General features: G+C 42.7%; 1 protein-coding gene across 1 annotated transcript; it reads left to right on the top strand.

Annotated features, from left to right (window-relative positions):
- Positions 1-10,746: 10,746 nt before the first annotated feature.
- Positions 10,747-11,319, top strand: LOC109772646 (agamous-like MADS-box protein AGL80). The gene has a single exon (XM_020331352.1). The coding sequence runs from the start codon at positions 10,747-10,749 to the stop codon at positions 11,317-11,319; it is 573 nt and encodes a 190-aa protein (XP_020186941.1).
- The last annotated feature ends 5,412 nt before the right edge of the window (positions 11,320-16,731 follow it).

Genomic DNA, 16,731 nt, shown 5'->3' on the forward strand with positions numbered 1-16,731 from the left:
GGAGTGTCTGAGGACCACCAATTTATGCATGTGTTCCAAACATGTATGTATGAAAGGGTTGTATAATGTTTTAAATAACTAATTCATGAATTTTACGTGGCACCTGCCTCACAAACCGGTCAATCCCACACGGAGGATCACGATGCGTAGTGTACTGCCAGACCCCCCCCCCCCCCCACACACACACCGCACCACCACCGCCATTTCCAAGCATGTCAAAACTTTTCAGCAGTGAACATGTGACCAAAGGAGTGCCGTGTTAAAATTTAAAAAACACTAAGATTATTCAAACATTTTTAAACATTGGTTGATTTCCTAGGGATTTAATGTGTAACAATCAAATTTGAACTACATGCAAACGTGATAGTGCACGAAAATGAATTCAAAAATCATGTGTGCGTCCATGGGTGCATGTTTAGTCCCCATGCAAGAAATTTCAAACATAGAGAATCTTGATTTTTAAAATCTAGTAAATCCAAAACTTAGTTGAAATTCATTAAACTTATCATGGTGTCATATGGACACCAACAGACTGTGATATTGTTTTTTTGTCAAATTTGAGACAAGTTTTGATATAAGCTTCTTACAAATGGGAGATTATTAATAATTGGCAACCAATATCGCAAATGGCTTATTTATTCAAATCGTGGGCATGAGACCAACAATGTATGTATGCTTCGGTTAAGTAATAAATCGGTAGAATTAGTAATAAAAAATAAAAAAACAATATGTGTGCCACCACGCATCCCATGTGCCGTGCGAGAGCAGACGTGAGTTGATGGGACATATGCAAGCAGTCCGCCGCGCAGACAAACCAGGAGGCATGCGGGCCGGTCTATGAATTGACGGGAGGCATGTTCGTTGCACAATGTCACCGGGAAGCGTACACGTAGCTATGTGAAATGACGGTAGCCATTGGAGCAGTCCGCAGTACATGCTCATCGGGAGGCGAGCCAACCCTTTGACCGCCGCCTGCCTCGGTCCCACTGCTCCATATTAATGGCACACCAGAGCCGCTGGTCATAATAGGCGACTGCATCCCCCATTCTCGCTGCACACACAATCCACTCTCTCCGCCAGCATCCTCGACGCCATTCTCAGTCGTCAACGCCGTCAGTGTATGAGGTTGCTGCCGAAGCGCACCATCGGAGGGAGTGGCAACGTCGGGGCTGCTAGAGCACCTGATCACGGCTTGAAGCTAGAGACAGAGGTTGTCGTCGCCGCCGATGAGGTATAGCGCGGGAAGAAGCGCGACCTTAACATCGCCGACACCATCGTCCTTCCCCAGCCAGTGCCGGAGGTCCACAGTGACTCCGACGAGCACTCCGATGACCACCCGGAGAGGACGGAGAACCGGTTAGTCATCGATACCCATTTATGTGGCAAATATATCCTAGGTTTTCTCTGGTTAGTCCTGCCTTCCACCTTTTGGATTAGAAATCCTATGGTTATGTTCTCTCAATCCATGAAATCTGAGTAAGACTCGTTAGATCCGTGTAGTGTATTGATTGTTTGAATGGTACAGATGATAAGTGATTAATTGTTTCTTCTGTACAAATGATTTCTGCTAATAATTTGACAAGGGTTAGTGTTCAAGCTAATAATTTCTAGCCAGACCTTGGCAATTGATTTTGAATGTCCTACATATATGTTTGTGCCAAAAAAGTGTCCAGATTGGTATGTACATATGATTGAGTTAAAATCGAACCAAAATCTTTGGATCTGTCTACAAAAATAGCCATAAAATCCTAATCCTACTTTATGGCATCTAAATTGGTTTGATGCCAAAAGTCGTGGGCATGCCAAATTTTGGAAACTACCAAATGTTCGCTAGAGATTAGTTTGCATTCCATTGTCCATTGCCAATCTCACAAAAGGTTGCCAAGTGTTGGCAACTTTTCATTTTTCTAAATGTTGGTAGCAAACCAATCAGACTCTTAATTTCGTTGCACTAAGTTGTGTGTTCTCTATTTATGCATTTCTTTCATCAAGATCACTTGATGATTTATGGTTCATTCTGTCACAGGATATATTATATTTCATAAACTCTACCTGCTGAATTCGCATTATTATAAAATATGCTGATGCCACATTTTTTACTATAAGTATAGGTGTTATCTAACGATGTCGACATTGAGGATGAAGATGTCCAGAGGAGGTTCAAGAGGCAAAATATCAGGGAGCTTTATGCGGGAAACCATAACAAGCGTATTAGAGCCTAGAATGGGGGCTTTTGATACCCGTTCTGCAACCAAAAGCTTCATGACACGTATGAAAGTGTTTTGGTGCATGCAAGAGGACGAGCCGTTGGCTCCTTCAAGCAGAAGTATTCTCGTTGGGTGGCGCATGCCGCATATGCTGAGTACCTCGAGAAGCTTCACCTTCATGCAGGCCTACCAGCAGATGAGATGTGGGATTGAACTATGGCTATGTAGTGTCTTAATTATAACTAAACTATATATGGTTGAACTATGCTTGTGTATGCTTATTATCTATGCCTGAGTATGCTTATATCTATGTTTACTTATGTCTACATGTGGGATGAGTATGCAATCAGTTTGGTTGATGGAATTTTATGCTTCTCTTAGACCAGCATATGATTGCCCACATCACACACAACTTATTAGTGCGAATCGTATGTGTCACTTTCGGCCTCCCCACACATTTTATACTAGCAAATGTATCACCCTCAATCGGACTGAGTTTTTTGCTTTGAAAATACACCCGAGTGATGTTAATCACACACTGTTGGCTCTACCAAACCGTTGCCGCCGAAATGCAATGTGGGACAGAAAACTCTCACCACCCAATTCAAAAAGGAAAAAAGAAAACCCTCAACACCGCCACATCACAAAACCCTCACCCCCGCCCGCTACCGCAATCCCCAGTTGCACCTGCACTCCTCTGCGACTCTGCATGTCACCGCCTATCACCGCGGCAACAACTTAACTCATCGCTGCCGGCTGCCGGCAAACCCCGCCGCATTTCGCCACTACCGCTTGCCAACGCCTATCGCCATTCACTTTCTTGACGCCGCTCGCGGTCGACCCGGCTCTGTCCGATTGGGGAATCTGCGATATTGGGGTTTTTCTCTCATGGAGAACTAGGTAACTAATTTACTGAAAGATACGCTCATCTCTTATCCCAGCCCGTCTGCCCCTTTTAATCACCCGGCCGAGATCGCCATGAATTCATTTTTCTTCTAGCTGATTCGTGGGATTTTTCTTCTTTCTATATTAGATAAATTAATGAAGAGGGCAAAATTGAGCAGTTTGCGAAGTCACTTGCCTTCAAAAAAGAAGGCGCAAGGCTTCTCCCTACCATGCAGAAAATAAAAATGAAACGAAAGGGATAGTCTACCTCTCCCTTCCGTTAAAAAAAAGTTTGCCCGTTGTTTGTCTCAGTTAATACCCAATTTTTGGAGCTCTGTTGGCGAGTTCTATTTCTGCCTCTGGAGCACCCTCTTTTTTTGAGTGGGATGCAAAGGAAGGGTAAGATAGTAAGGGATACGACATAAGTAGTTAAACAGTTAAACAGTTATTATTCTTGATTATACTCATATTTGCATGACATCATGGTTACACTGTCTATTTAATTATAAATTTTGGTCCTTTGATTTCAACTGATGTATTGTTCTTTCAATTCCCATATTTGTAGGTTACCCTATTCTTTAATAATCTTACCATTTGTTGCAGTACATCCCTTGCTTTGCAACAGCAAGTGTAGTACACAATCTTAGCCTCTACATAAATGAAGACTCCAGGGATGTCATATTGAACAATGAACAAAAATGATGGATTTACAATTGTTGTTTCTGTAAATCTTGATGAACATGGTCACTTCTATTTTGGCGCGGGCCTTTGGATAGAAATTTATAAGTTTTATGTAGTGAAAGCTGGCACTAAAATTGCAGTGCACCTAAAAGAGCCTGGTCATATGATATATGCTAACTTCCCCGATGATATCATCCATCCAGACTTTGTTCCAAGTAAGTGTTCTTTTCAAGTATATGCATGTTGACTTACCTAGCAATATCAAAGGAATTGTGTAGTATTTAAGCAACTAATTGGGATTCCATTTTCTGACTCTGTTCCTACCTAATAACTTCTAGTTACCAATACACATTTCTTCTGCCATGTTCTAACTAAATATTCCCTATATTCCCACTCCTATCAGATGGCGCCGCCACTGAGGAGACTCCGAAGGTGGAGGACGAGGCTGCCAACAAGTGGAGGCGGGTCGAGCAAGAACGGCAAGCGACTCCGGCAGGCCTAGACTTCATCAGTACCCTCCCTCGTAATATGTTGATAGTCATCATCTCCCTCCTCCCAATAAAATATGGCGCACAGACAACCGTCATTTCCCGGCGATGGCTCCCCCTATGGCACTCCACCCCTCTCGACCTCATCGATCACAAGCTATGCCATGGCTATCGCAAAAGCTTGGATGCATTGTCCCAGATCCTCGGCAGGCACCATGGCCCAATCAGAGGCCTTATCATGGGCAAGTTTCGTTCCAACATCAAGGACCAAGCCAAGCTTGACGAGTGGTTATGATCCCCGACCCTAGATCAGCTCGAGGAGCTCGGTTTTAATGACGGACATATGCGCTCGCTGCCACCGTCCGCGCTACGCCTCGCCGGGTTCATGAACTGCCGCCCCCACCCCCTGATTAATGACGCGCCCATTCTTTTTCTCCCACGACTAAAGCACCTCGTCGTCTGCATCCCCAGGGATGACATGGAGCGCCTGCTCGGCGGCTGTACTGCACTCAAGTACTTTCGTCTTTAGGCAATCAATGGGTTGAGTAGCTTCCACATCACCTCCATGACTCTCCGGACAATTTATGTGTGTTGATGGTGCTGCAATAAGAGATCACATAAGGTGTATCACAGTATGGTCATTGAGGTCACACCTTTACTTGAGAGATTACTTGTAGTTGATCAACAAGGTCCAACAAGAATCGTTGTCATTTCTATGCTGAAATTGACAGTGGTGGGCTACTCGTCTGTCAGATTCTCCGAACTTGTTATTGGATACACACCCGTTCAGTACAATAGTCGCCTTCTTCTTATCCTTCTTGAAATTAAAATTATTTCTAATTTTCAAGATGTATGTTTGTCTATCATCCATAAAATGATATCGACAAGCCTGACCTCGTATCTGTGCACAGTGAAGGTCTTGGCACTAGAATATATCGGCCCCAACTTGGACCAAGTTGTAAGTTTCCTGAGATACTTTTTGTGCCTAGAGAAGCTATATATCGAGGTGATGCTCCTTTCCTATTAAATGTTAACCATAAGGAAGTTCATTTTTTGGTACCTTTTCCCATGTTTACAATGACGAATGTACTACGATTTCTAAAGGAATTTGGGAGGATTTCAGTTAAGGATGACAATGGGTAGGGTATGCGGTGGGTAGAGAAATACCATACCCATATCTGTGTAGTCAATGGTACAAATTTCTACCCACGCTCGTACCCATGGGTATGAAACTTTACCCGTACCCATACCCGATCGGAACCCATACCCATTGGGTACTCAACGGGTAGATCAAACAGTACACATATTATTCGCAATTTTACATTCATCTATAGCACATTTAAAATAAACATTGATCTCACCTTAATAACTGGTAGATGAGTACATGACAATTATCTCAATCAAAATTGAATTGGTGACAACTTTAACATAAGTTCACAAGCTCATGACACAACTTTACCATAGGTACACTTGTGAATCACGTGTAAAGTCCAAAGTCCACATGCCAGTATAAACGGGTAGGGTATGAGTATATCCATGGGTAAAAGGCTATACCCGTGCCCTACCCATGACTTAACGGGTAGGTAATGTGTACTACCAGTGGGTATAAAATTGTGCCCATACCCTACCCATGCGGGCTGGTACGGTATCCACGGGTACCCGTACCCATGGGTAAAATTGCCATCCTTAATTTTAGTACATACATGTTTTTTCCTATAGTGGTTTCTTGATTCATATGGTTACAATCCATAAGCATTTCTCCTTTGGATTCATCTGTACTAGATTTCGTAGGGAAATCTCCGTCCACTCCAACCTCTTGTGAAGAATCCTACATTTTCTATATTATACAAATGCCCATGTTAATCATGTAGGACCAAAGATGGCATGCCACTCTATTCGTGTACTTTAGAAATCCTGCAAACCAAAGAGCCATGTAGTAGTGTTCAAAACTGCATATAGGCACTAATACGTTCTCTTCTTTTTACAGATAAGATTAGGCTTGATAGTGGATAATGTGATACAATATAACAATCACATCAAATGCCTTAATTTGCATCTCTCAAAAATTACTTTGAACTCCTACCGAGGGACCTTATCAGAGATTATATTTGACAAGTTCTTTGTTGTGAGAGAAAGGGTGCTAAAGGTAATAAGGTTTGCCCTACATTTATTTCATAAAAATGAATGGTTTGTTGATTAGCGTCGGCCGCTACGGCAGAATGGAAAAGGCTTTGTAGAAGCTGAATTTCATTTTGGATGTTCAGTTGACAAAGTAATCAGAAGTCATTATGTCAAGCCCATACATGACTTGTCAGTTGCTGATCCCTTTGCAGAAATATTGAGGTTCCGAAATAAATGTTTCAAGTGGTAATATTAGTTTGAACCTCTCTTATGTCCATGCTCAGCTAATCAGTGCGGGCGTCTGCAGCTGCATGAGCTGAATTTCATTTCTAATATCAGTTTGGACCTTGTAATCTTTGAATTTGAGCCTTCTAACTCTGGAATTTGTACTTTGTAGTATTTTGGCTTTTGTGGTACAATCATTGAAATGGCATCCTATGAGATTCGTATATTGGCAGTACTACTATTTTGACCTTATTATGCACTGGACGATTAATATCTATACCTTAATGGACTTGATTTTATTTAACATGCTCGAATGTGTTTCCCCTGTCGATCTCATCGCAAACGATCTATATTGCGGACTTGACAGCGATCTTCGACATTATTGCACATAGTTGGTTTCTACAACTGTGTGCCCTGTAGAGTGCAGAATTATCGCATTCGAGTGTCCATCATTACCCGTCTATGTTACTTGGACCTCATCACCAACAGGTAAACTTATTGTCGAACGTGTGCGCTTCTTTAAATCTTTCCACACACCTCATTTTTGCAAATACTTTTGCCAATAAACGCCCACAATTTGCCCCTCTTCTAGTTGACGCATGGCCAAACTAGCCAGGCAGGAAGCTTGCGTGGGAACAGGCTCACCAATGATACATTTGGTGCCTCTTTGAGCCCGCGTGTGGTCAAATGAAATGCGTGTGGGGTGCTCAAGCGTGCACTAGAATCCTCCGCTAGAAACGCCATGACAAGACGTGACGATTACAGACCGGCCATCCCCCATTTATTGCAGTGGCCATTTAACCCTTGTGTCTCTTCAACCTTTTGATCGCGCCCCGGTATTGCAAGAAGCACACCCACAACGACAAATTCTAAGAGGGTATCCTGCACGGCTCCAATGGCGCTCCCAGCGGCTGCTAATGATGAGCGGCAGTTAACCATGCATGTCGTAGTGGACACCCACATAAGGTTCACGGAGCTCTCGACGGTGTACACCAACAACCCAATCTGGGTGGAGAACTCCATCCACACTATGGATTTGCTTCTTGCTGCGGAGAAGTACAAGGTGGTCGGGTTCGACCTCGTGTACACCCGCGCTCGTGCCGGGTCTCACCACAAGGCCACCGCCGCCCAGATGTGTGTGTGCAATCACGTCCTCGTCTACCACTACTGCCTGGACACAAGGCCTTGCGAGCATTTCTCCAGGTTTGTCCACAGCCCTCACTACATGTTCGCTATGGTGGACATCACCAACGATGTAAAGGTACTCAAGAATTCGAGCATCGCCTGCTAGAATCTTGTCCACATCCAGGTGAAATACAAGCTCAGGGGCAGTAGTAAGCATGAGAAGGACTCACTGGTTCACCTCATCGATACCATCATCGACCCCTACTACAGAGACATGAAGGATTCCTTCAACAAGGGCAAGCTTGCCTGGCACGCAACCTCGATGGAGAAGAACTCACTGGTTCACCTCACCGATACCATCATCATCACAACAAGAAGTAGATGATTAGATGATCGTTTCTCCTAGTTTGGTATGCATGTAATTGTTTACTTTCATGTGTACAAATGTTATGTGTGTAGTCACTTATGTAACTAGATGCTTAAATTGGTTATGAAATCATGTTCTTATAAGTATATATTTTGTTGTTCTGTAGACAGAGTGTAGATGTTGTGCGGACAGAGCAAATCACATCGCACATTGACTAAACTAGGTAACCCATCAGTGATGATTTCATCAACCGTTGACAATTGTATACCAGCAAGCGTTTTCCCACAACACAAAAGGCTTGTTATTAGGAATCTTATGCATTGTTATCGGTCTTCCCACACATTTGTGATTACTGGCATGTTTACTGCATATCACACACATCTTGTTAAGCTGAACCATTTCTGTTGTTTTTTCTCATGACAAACAGTTCATCTGGGTGAATTGTATACTGTCTAACGGACACGGCACACACCTTGATTTAGCCGACTGTTTCCATTGTGTTGGCTAATCGAAAACAGTTCATTCAAGTAAATTGTATGTTGTATATCGCACACACCTTGATCTGGCTGACTATTTCCGTTGTGTTGGCTAATCGCAAATAGTTCATCTGAGTGAACTGTATGCTGTATATCGCACACACCTTGGTCTGGCTGACCATTTCTATTGTTCTGGATCATCACAAATAGTTCATATGGATCAACTGTATGCCATGTATCGTACATGCAACTCTAATCTAAATTGTGCTTGATGTCTCCGTGATCACACACAGTTCGTCTTTGATTCATGTGTTGCGTTAGCAGCATCCTGAAGTAGTGACCATTCATGTTGTTTGTGTGTGATCTCCTTCTGGTTCAATAACCGTGGTTCTTAACTAAGGGAAATACTATCTCTACTATACTGCTTCACCCTTCCTCTTCGGAGAAATCCAACAACTCCATCATGAGTAGCCGGTCCCAAGCTGGAGATTTTAGCTTGATGGTAACAAGATAAAGAGGGACACAAAGTTTTTTCCAAGTTTAGGCCCTCTCAAAGAGGTAAAATACTATCTCCTACTTCTATTGTATTGATTTGGGATGGAGTACAGAGTACAGGATGATCGACCTCGAGATCTTATGTGAATGAATCTAGCCCTATGGTCTAAACCCCTTGGCTTATATAGGCACCGGGGATACCTAGGGTTACATGTAGGTCGGTTAAGGGATAAGCTTGCCAATGTTTCAAATGTGTCTTGAAGTGTGCGCAAAGTCTTCGTAGGATTCCATATCGAGTATGCCATGGGGCATGCCAAACATGGCCCATTCCTTGGTTGTCTGGGGGTCCTCAGCCTGACCCATGACTGGCAGGCCAACGTGCTTAGCACCACCTAGTCCAGGGCATCGTCACACGCCTAGGGGAATTACTCACACATTCAAATAGAATAGCCAATCATCTCAGAGAATAAACCCCTAAAAGCCATATCAATAATACCGCGAAGATCGACAATAAGATGAATGATTAAATAAGTCTCAATCTCCAGATGTGTATGAATAAAGTTTACACCCTGATCTTACAACTTGGAATTCCTCTTATAATGCTGAAGGTGAAATGAATATGAGTATGGAGATCGAAGAAAAAAACTAGAAGGATCTCTAGTGGTTCTTCTTCTCCGAATCTCTTCTCTCTCTCTATGTTCTGGATGTGGTTGTGGTGGCTATGTTTCTCCGATGTGTCTACCCCTTCACAAAAGTTTCTTCTATAGATGAGAGGGTACGACAATTCATACGGCCGGCCATACAAGCACATGTGCCCGTATGGAAGCCCATCTTTCGCTCTGGTGCACTAGGTGACAAAACATTCAACATGGAAGTTGCTCCATTTTGGCTTGATTTGTTGTAATTCACTTTGGTTTCCTTCCATACATGCTTTTCCTACAAAACAATGGAAAACAGGTTTTCTTCTCTCTCGAATGATTAACGTTAGAAACAACGGAACCTCAGTGAAAACCAAATGAAAAATCCTTGTAAATAATCATAAATTCTCAAGCAATCACAACCCCTTGCACTTGGGGGGAGGGGGCAACTCCTACCTAGTTGAGAGGAAGCAGTGAGGTGCAAAATTAGGCCCTCCATTGGTAAGCTCCCATCGGTAATTGATTGTGCAGTACTATTTTGGGATAATCTATGTGCATTATTTATTGATATTTTCTCAATATGGTGATGGGGAGATTTACATGTTTGAATAATAATCCAACTTTAGAGAAAACTAAATGCACAATTAATTTTGTAAACGTAGCTAAAACACATATCATGTTAATAAAGATGCATGGTTCTTTGAGAGACACTTTCCAGAGCTTATTCATCATATGCTTACAAAATAGTATTTTCACCATTATTCTCTCGAACGATTCTGAAAGATTGTGCGTAATGATACACAAAATTGTGTTGTTATAACACATTAATGAGCTACCTAGCATGACCGTGTCATACAAATTTAGATTGGAATGTTGTAAATTTACGCCAAAGTTAGAGATACGCACAATTAAGACAAAAGGTTGCAATTTTCTCATCCTGGCCGATCCGCCTCTATAAATTTACGCCTCTTGACTTGCTTTCAGCTAACAAAACCAGTGACTTCCCTTCCCTTTTCTAGCTTCACCCTTCGGTCGGCAATGGCTCACAAGAAGGTGGCACTCCGGTACATCCACAACAGATCAACCCGGCGTGTTACCTTCAAGAAGCGTCGCAATAGCATGATGAAGAAGGCAGGTGAGTTGGGCACCATGTGCAACACCAAGGCTTGTGTGCTGGTGTATGGTGAGGGTTCCTCGGTGCCACATGTCTTCCCATCCCATGCTGATGCGGTGGCGATCCTGAATCGGTACAAGGACATGCCAGACCTTGTGCAGTTCAAGAATACCGTGAGCCAGGAGGAATTCCTCATCGAGCGGATTACTAAGCTCCAAGAAGAGGCCAACAGGTTTCGACGCGAGCGTGAGGATCGCGAGATCAGAATCCTCCTACACAAGGCCATGCTCGGTGGTAGCCTCGACGTCCATGAGCTTACCCTTGTTGGCCCTAAGTTGGAGGTCATCCTCAAGAACCTTGGTGAGCGCATTGCAATCAGTCAGAACTTGGAACCCACCGGTCTTCCAACCACAAGCTCCATAGGTCACCAACGACATCGAGATGGGGCCTCCGATGATGTATCAAGTGCTTCAACAGCAGTAAGTGAGTTGGCTTGACATCAAGTCCAAGGGGACCGCAGCACCTTGGTCTACAAAGACTAAGTAATGGAGGCCACAACAGCGCCAGCAACAGGTCCAACACCCGCTTCTCCAATGATGATATGATGTAGTTTTTTGACAATCTAAGGTTTGAGTTGTAGTGGGGAGCCAACTTTGGAGCATCTTCTTAGAGTCCTTTTGCTCCCATGTAACGAGGGATAAGATCTCTCGTCATCTCATTTGATTTAATTTTGTCATTGTTAAGATGCAGGAATTGCATCGTTAATAAGGAGGGACATTTAGTCTTGGTCTGGCTCTTTGAGCGAAGGAATTTTTTCTAGTCGTTGAAATTGTTATTCTGGATCTCTTCTTTGATGGTTTGTTCTTTGTTCTTTGTTATTTATTTTTTAATAACGGATAGGTTTCAACATCTCTTTGAGTCAACATGTTTTATCAGGCATACTTGCATAATTGTGTATATTACGACACTTTATTAGCCATGATATTTACTTGATTGCTACTATCAATAAAGAATTAAAGAGCCTAGGCGCTTTAGTCATGTGTTGGGAAGTACTTCTAGCTTGGCCCTATTTTCTCTTTTTTGGTTGGAAGATTTTGAACATGTAAATGTCCTAGAGTAGAGTGATGGTTGTCACATGCACTAATCCACTAGTTGGAGCGTCAGACATCTTAGCCCAAGAATCAAAGTGGCATGCTTTTTGACAAAGTAGTATCACAACACATACATGCAAACTACAAGGTTTAGCAAGGATCTTATGGCAATGCTTATAAACAACATCATAATGAGGAAAGAAACAACTTATCAGACTACACCAAAAGACTTTAACTAGGGCACCAAGCGGTTTTGGCTCGACTCCATTCCAAAGGAATTTTGGTAGGCCACTATTCTCTAGCGGACTTGTTGGTGCAATCGAGTGCCCCGAGAGTTTTGGAGATTGTTGAATAGAAGCAGTGATGAACTAATGTGTTTTCTAGCGTGCATAGAGAGATTGGGCCCTAGAGTTCAGAGGATATTTCTATAAACTTGGAAGATTTTTTTCTACAAAGAATAGAAGAATGTTAAGGAAATCATGGAGATTGCCATCAAAGAGATTGTGTATTGGAGTTGACCCCCCAAAATACTTCTGAGTCAAAGCAATTGCTACACGTGACATCCGAGAGAAAATGACTGTAGCAGAGAAGAATGAAGCTGAACTGAAGATGTAGCGCATTTATTTTGCAGTTTCATTTTCTTCCATTGAATCATAGGACCACTGTAATATTAAGAGGAGGGTCACTTTTTAGATACTTATCTCTTTATGATGCTTGACGAAAAAATATCCCAAGTGTGTTGAGATAAATCTCTTCGTGCGAAAAGTAATTACCTCCCAGCCGAAGGCAAAGTTCTTCTGGGTTGTGATAGAATTGCTCTAGTAGAGGAGTCAACCTTACTTTTGCTTCAAGTAATGTTCTATTATAGCTAGCCCCCACATGCCGTTACACTCGGCTGCTCAGTTGATTTTCCAAAGAAGTTTGTTTGAGCACCCCTCTAAAAAAGATTTGAGTGAAACTTAGTTAGTGTTTGAGCATCACGGGGAACTAAGTTGAGAGCTTTGAACCAATTACTCTTAAGAGCTGCTAACTCTCTAGACGATTAGGTGTCTAGCCGAGTGACCAAGAGTAATTGTGGTTTCCGAAGACAAAGTCTGTCAAGACTATGGAGATAGCCTGAGTATCTACCAAGAGTGAATTGACACAAGTAGAAAAGTGTTCAAGGAGAATAGTACGGAGAGTTTTTATCCTATGTTCAATCACAAGTCCCTCCAGTCAGACGTAGTTCTTTTGACGATAAGTGGATCGGTCGAACAAATCCTTTGTCGTCATCGAGCACCACAAATTTCATCTCATCCTTTGCATTACTTTCTGTAGTTTACTTTCAGTAATGTTTTCTGTTGTCAGTTTTCCATCTGTGCCCTGGTAGTTATCTTTCGGGAGAAATGTCTTCTGTTTGTATCATATTTCTTTCCTATAGGTGTTTTCTTTTGTAGAACTGCATGATTTACCTTGTGTTGTCTTGAGAACATTCAAGTTTTGAAAGAAATTTTATATCTCGCGTTCATCCCCCCTCTCTGGTAGATTACTGTCGATCCTACAATTGGTATTACAGAAAGGTACTTCTTGTCTCTACTTTTTAAGGTGTAACAACCTTGGAGTTGAGTGTGTCTTCCACAGTGAACTTCAAGTCTACGGAGAAGATTCCCAACTTTGATGGGATGGTTTACCCCGTTTGGAAAGAAAGGATGAGGATTCGTATCAAGGCCATCGATGATGATATGTGGCACATTGCGTAGAATGGATACATGATTGAGACTCTTGGTTATGATAAGAGGCTTATGCAACTGGATGCTCATGCAAATGATGTTATCTGCAATCATCTTCCTAGAGCGCAATTCATTCGCTATAGAAGACTTGAATCAGCAAAAAAATTCTTAGACAGATTACAAAAACCCAATGAAGGTGAATCAACTTAGCACTACTAGAGAAAACCTTACTAGTGGCGCTGGTTTTTTACATAGCAGTAGCGCGGGCACCCGCGCTACTGCTAGGGCGCTACAGCTATTATTTAGCAGTAGCGCGTTTCTAAACAAGCGATGTAGCTAAAATACTTAGTAGTAGCGCCTCTTTCTCTACCAACGCTACTACTATCATCACATAGTAGTAGCACCCTATTTTCTCCCCACGCTACAACTAGGTAAATAGAAATAAAAAAGAGAAAAAAGGAGTCAGATGCAATATTCATGGAAATCAAGACAAGTCCAGTGCAAATAAACTAAGTTCACAGAACCATCTCACAAGCATTAACGACAATACCACATTTAATATAACCACACAATCTCACAAACTCATATATAGTAGTCAACAATGCATGGATAGATCATAGTTGATAAGTCTACTAGGTAGTCATACTAGCATATATATGGTTCAGCAGCCACACGCATGCATGGATAGATCTCACAAGCATATGTAGTTCTAGATGATATCGATGACAACCATCATCCTCAAGCCTGGGCGGTGGGTGTTCCTGATAGTAATTAGGATTGCCTGTCCAACATGAAGATTCTTGCCGACGAGGAAGCTCTTCCACCCAACCGAGTTGAAGTGCGTGCGACCGTCCGTGTCCACGCCGTACGCACAAGTGGTGACGGATCCCCTCGCGGTAAGGCGTATTCCAGTGGAGCCTTCTTCATCAGGCTTGATACCACAACTCTCAGATAGGCTCTTTGGCAATTTCTGAATAAGAAAAACATATCAATTAATAGGTAGCCTCACACATTCTACACTATCAAAAGACAGTACTACATTTCTACACTAAGTATAACAATAAAGCATATATATCATCGGATTCACTAAGCATATAAGATTCACTAAGCATATATATATCGGATTCACTAAGCATATAGACAATCGGATTTACTAAGCATATAAGATTCACTAAGCATATATATCATCGGACTCTACACTAAATATAACAATAAAGCATATCATCAAATTACTACAGTAAATGCAACATACCATGATATGCCGATCAACCATGGTACTTGTCAGGCGGGTCACGAATGGCACCCCGACGAAGTCAGCACGTGGCGGAATGATGTCCCATAGGTTGCACACCTCCTCCTCGCTCAACCTCATTCTTTGAGCAACGATGGCTTCACCAAGTGGGTCGTCATCATCCTCATCATCTTCATCATCTTCAGCTTTGTTGACATAAATCACGGCCAACTTGGGTCTTTCTGCTCTAAAGGAGAAGCTGATCAACTCACCACCGGTGATACGCATGTGGGCGACGAAACGGACCCATCCATCTCCTCCCACCTGCGTCATATTTCGTCCTTTCTCGACCTCCATAGTGTAGGGGCCCCCAGGAGCCTCAAAGGTCACAGAGTCTCTGGTCAGCTTGTTGAATTCTAACCTCACATTGCATGGGATGATCTGTGTAAAAAAGCAAAATGATATATACACGATCCATTAATGCCAATGACACTAAAAACAAAATAGTGGTTACTAGTTTCATATAATTTATTACCACCGCATGAAGAAAACTAGACTCGAAGTAGATGCCGAACAGAGTGCCAGATGCAAGGCTGCTGGCGCACCTTGACTTGCACCGACGACATGGTGGTGGTGGCGCCATTTCCCTAAAGCAATATGATTAGAGGATTTACGATCCAAAAAGTAAACATAAAGTTTTCAATACACACATCAGGGTTTGAATAATATACACATCAGGTTCACATCATAGAGAATACACATGAGGTTCACATGGCAAGCAAAATAACAACTAAATTGTAGTTCAGTTCAGACAATAACCTAATAGAGATCATGTAACCCAAACAGAGCCTAATAACCCAAACAGAGCCTAATATAGAATTCACAAGTGGGTGAAAATGTAGCCAACATTTTCTACTACAAAATATAAGCACCAGACTAAGAAGTAATACAAGGGAAGAACAATCGCACACATAGACAAAAGATAGCATCAACCTGTCCTAATTAACACAGCAAAGTCAGTTTTCTCATTCAAGAAAACAGAGACATGAGACAGATCAGTTAGCATTTCTTTTTTGAAACGGGTGTTAGCATATATTCAAATGCGCACCATAACAACTTGGCAATTTGAGCATCAGCACATACAGACACTCTCTTCAACCTCAAAGAGTATCGAATCAAGCATTGATTTTTCCATGAAACCACATAACAGTGAGGGCTTCTTGGTCATATCTTTACATGCATCAACAAAGAAGCTAGTGGATCAAATTCACACATAGGGTAGCTCATCACGAGGATACAAACATTTAGACCTTTAAGAAGAACTGGCACAATCAACATCATTCAGATGAAAGGAGGAGCATTCACGACATAACCCTAGTGTCAGGAAAGAACCCCTCTCTAAACCCTAGAACACTAGGCACCATCGCCGCCGCCACTGCTCTAGGGACAGCAGCCAAGAATTGAAACCCAAGTTTCAATTATATGTGCTAAACTGCTAATCAAGAATTGAAACCCAAGTTTCGGTGAGCAACAAAAAACCTCTACTTCTCCTCTCTCTACTCTCTACTCAATCACGTGAGGAAACAAGCCTGGAACACGTCGCATCAAAGTGCAGAGTCACCGTGCAATCCATAAATCCCTTTCCCCACGCAAAATCCCCAAACATGGCGAGCCGCCACGGCGAATCGATTGGAGCCTAGCTAGTGGTGGCGCGCTCAGGGAGGAGGAGATCGAGGGGGACTTACGGGGCTAGAGCGTCGGAGGAGGCGAGAGGCGACCGCGCGTGGTGGCGGCGCACGGCGCCGTCGACGGGGGTGAGGCGGCCGGGGAGGAACCCTAACCGCGGCGGTGTTGTCGGGCGGAGGGGATCGATTGTGA

This window comes from Aegilops tauschii, chromosome 2 (genome assembly GCF_002575655.3).
Source record: "Aegilops tauschii subsp. strangulata cultivar AL8/78 chromosome 2, Aet v6.0, whole genome shotgun sequence".
NCBI classification, from domain to species: Eukaryota; Viridiplantae; Streptophyta; class Magnoliopsida; order Poales; family Poaceae; genus Aegilops; species Aegilops tauschii.

Bases quoted from the DNA above. Each gene is read 5' to 3' on its own strand.
- LOC109772646 (XM_020331352.1), top strand. From the start codon at position 10,747: ATGGCTCACAAGAAGGTGGCACTCCGGTACATCCACAACAGATCAACC.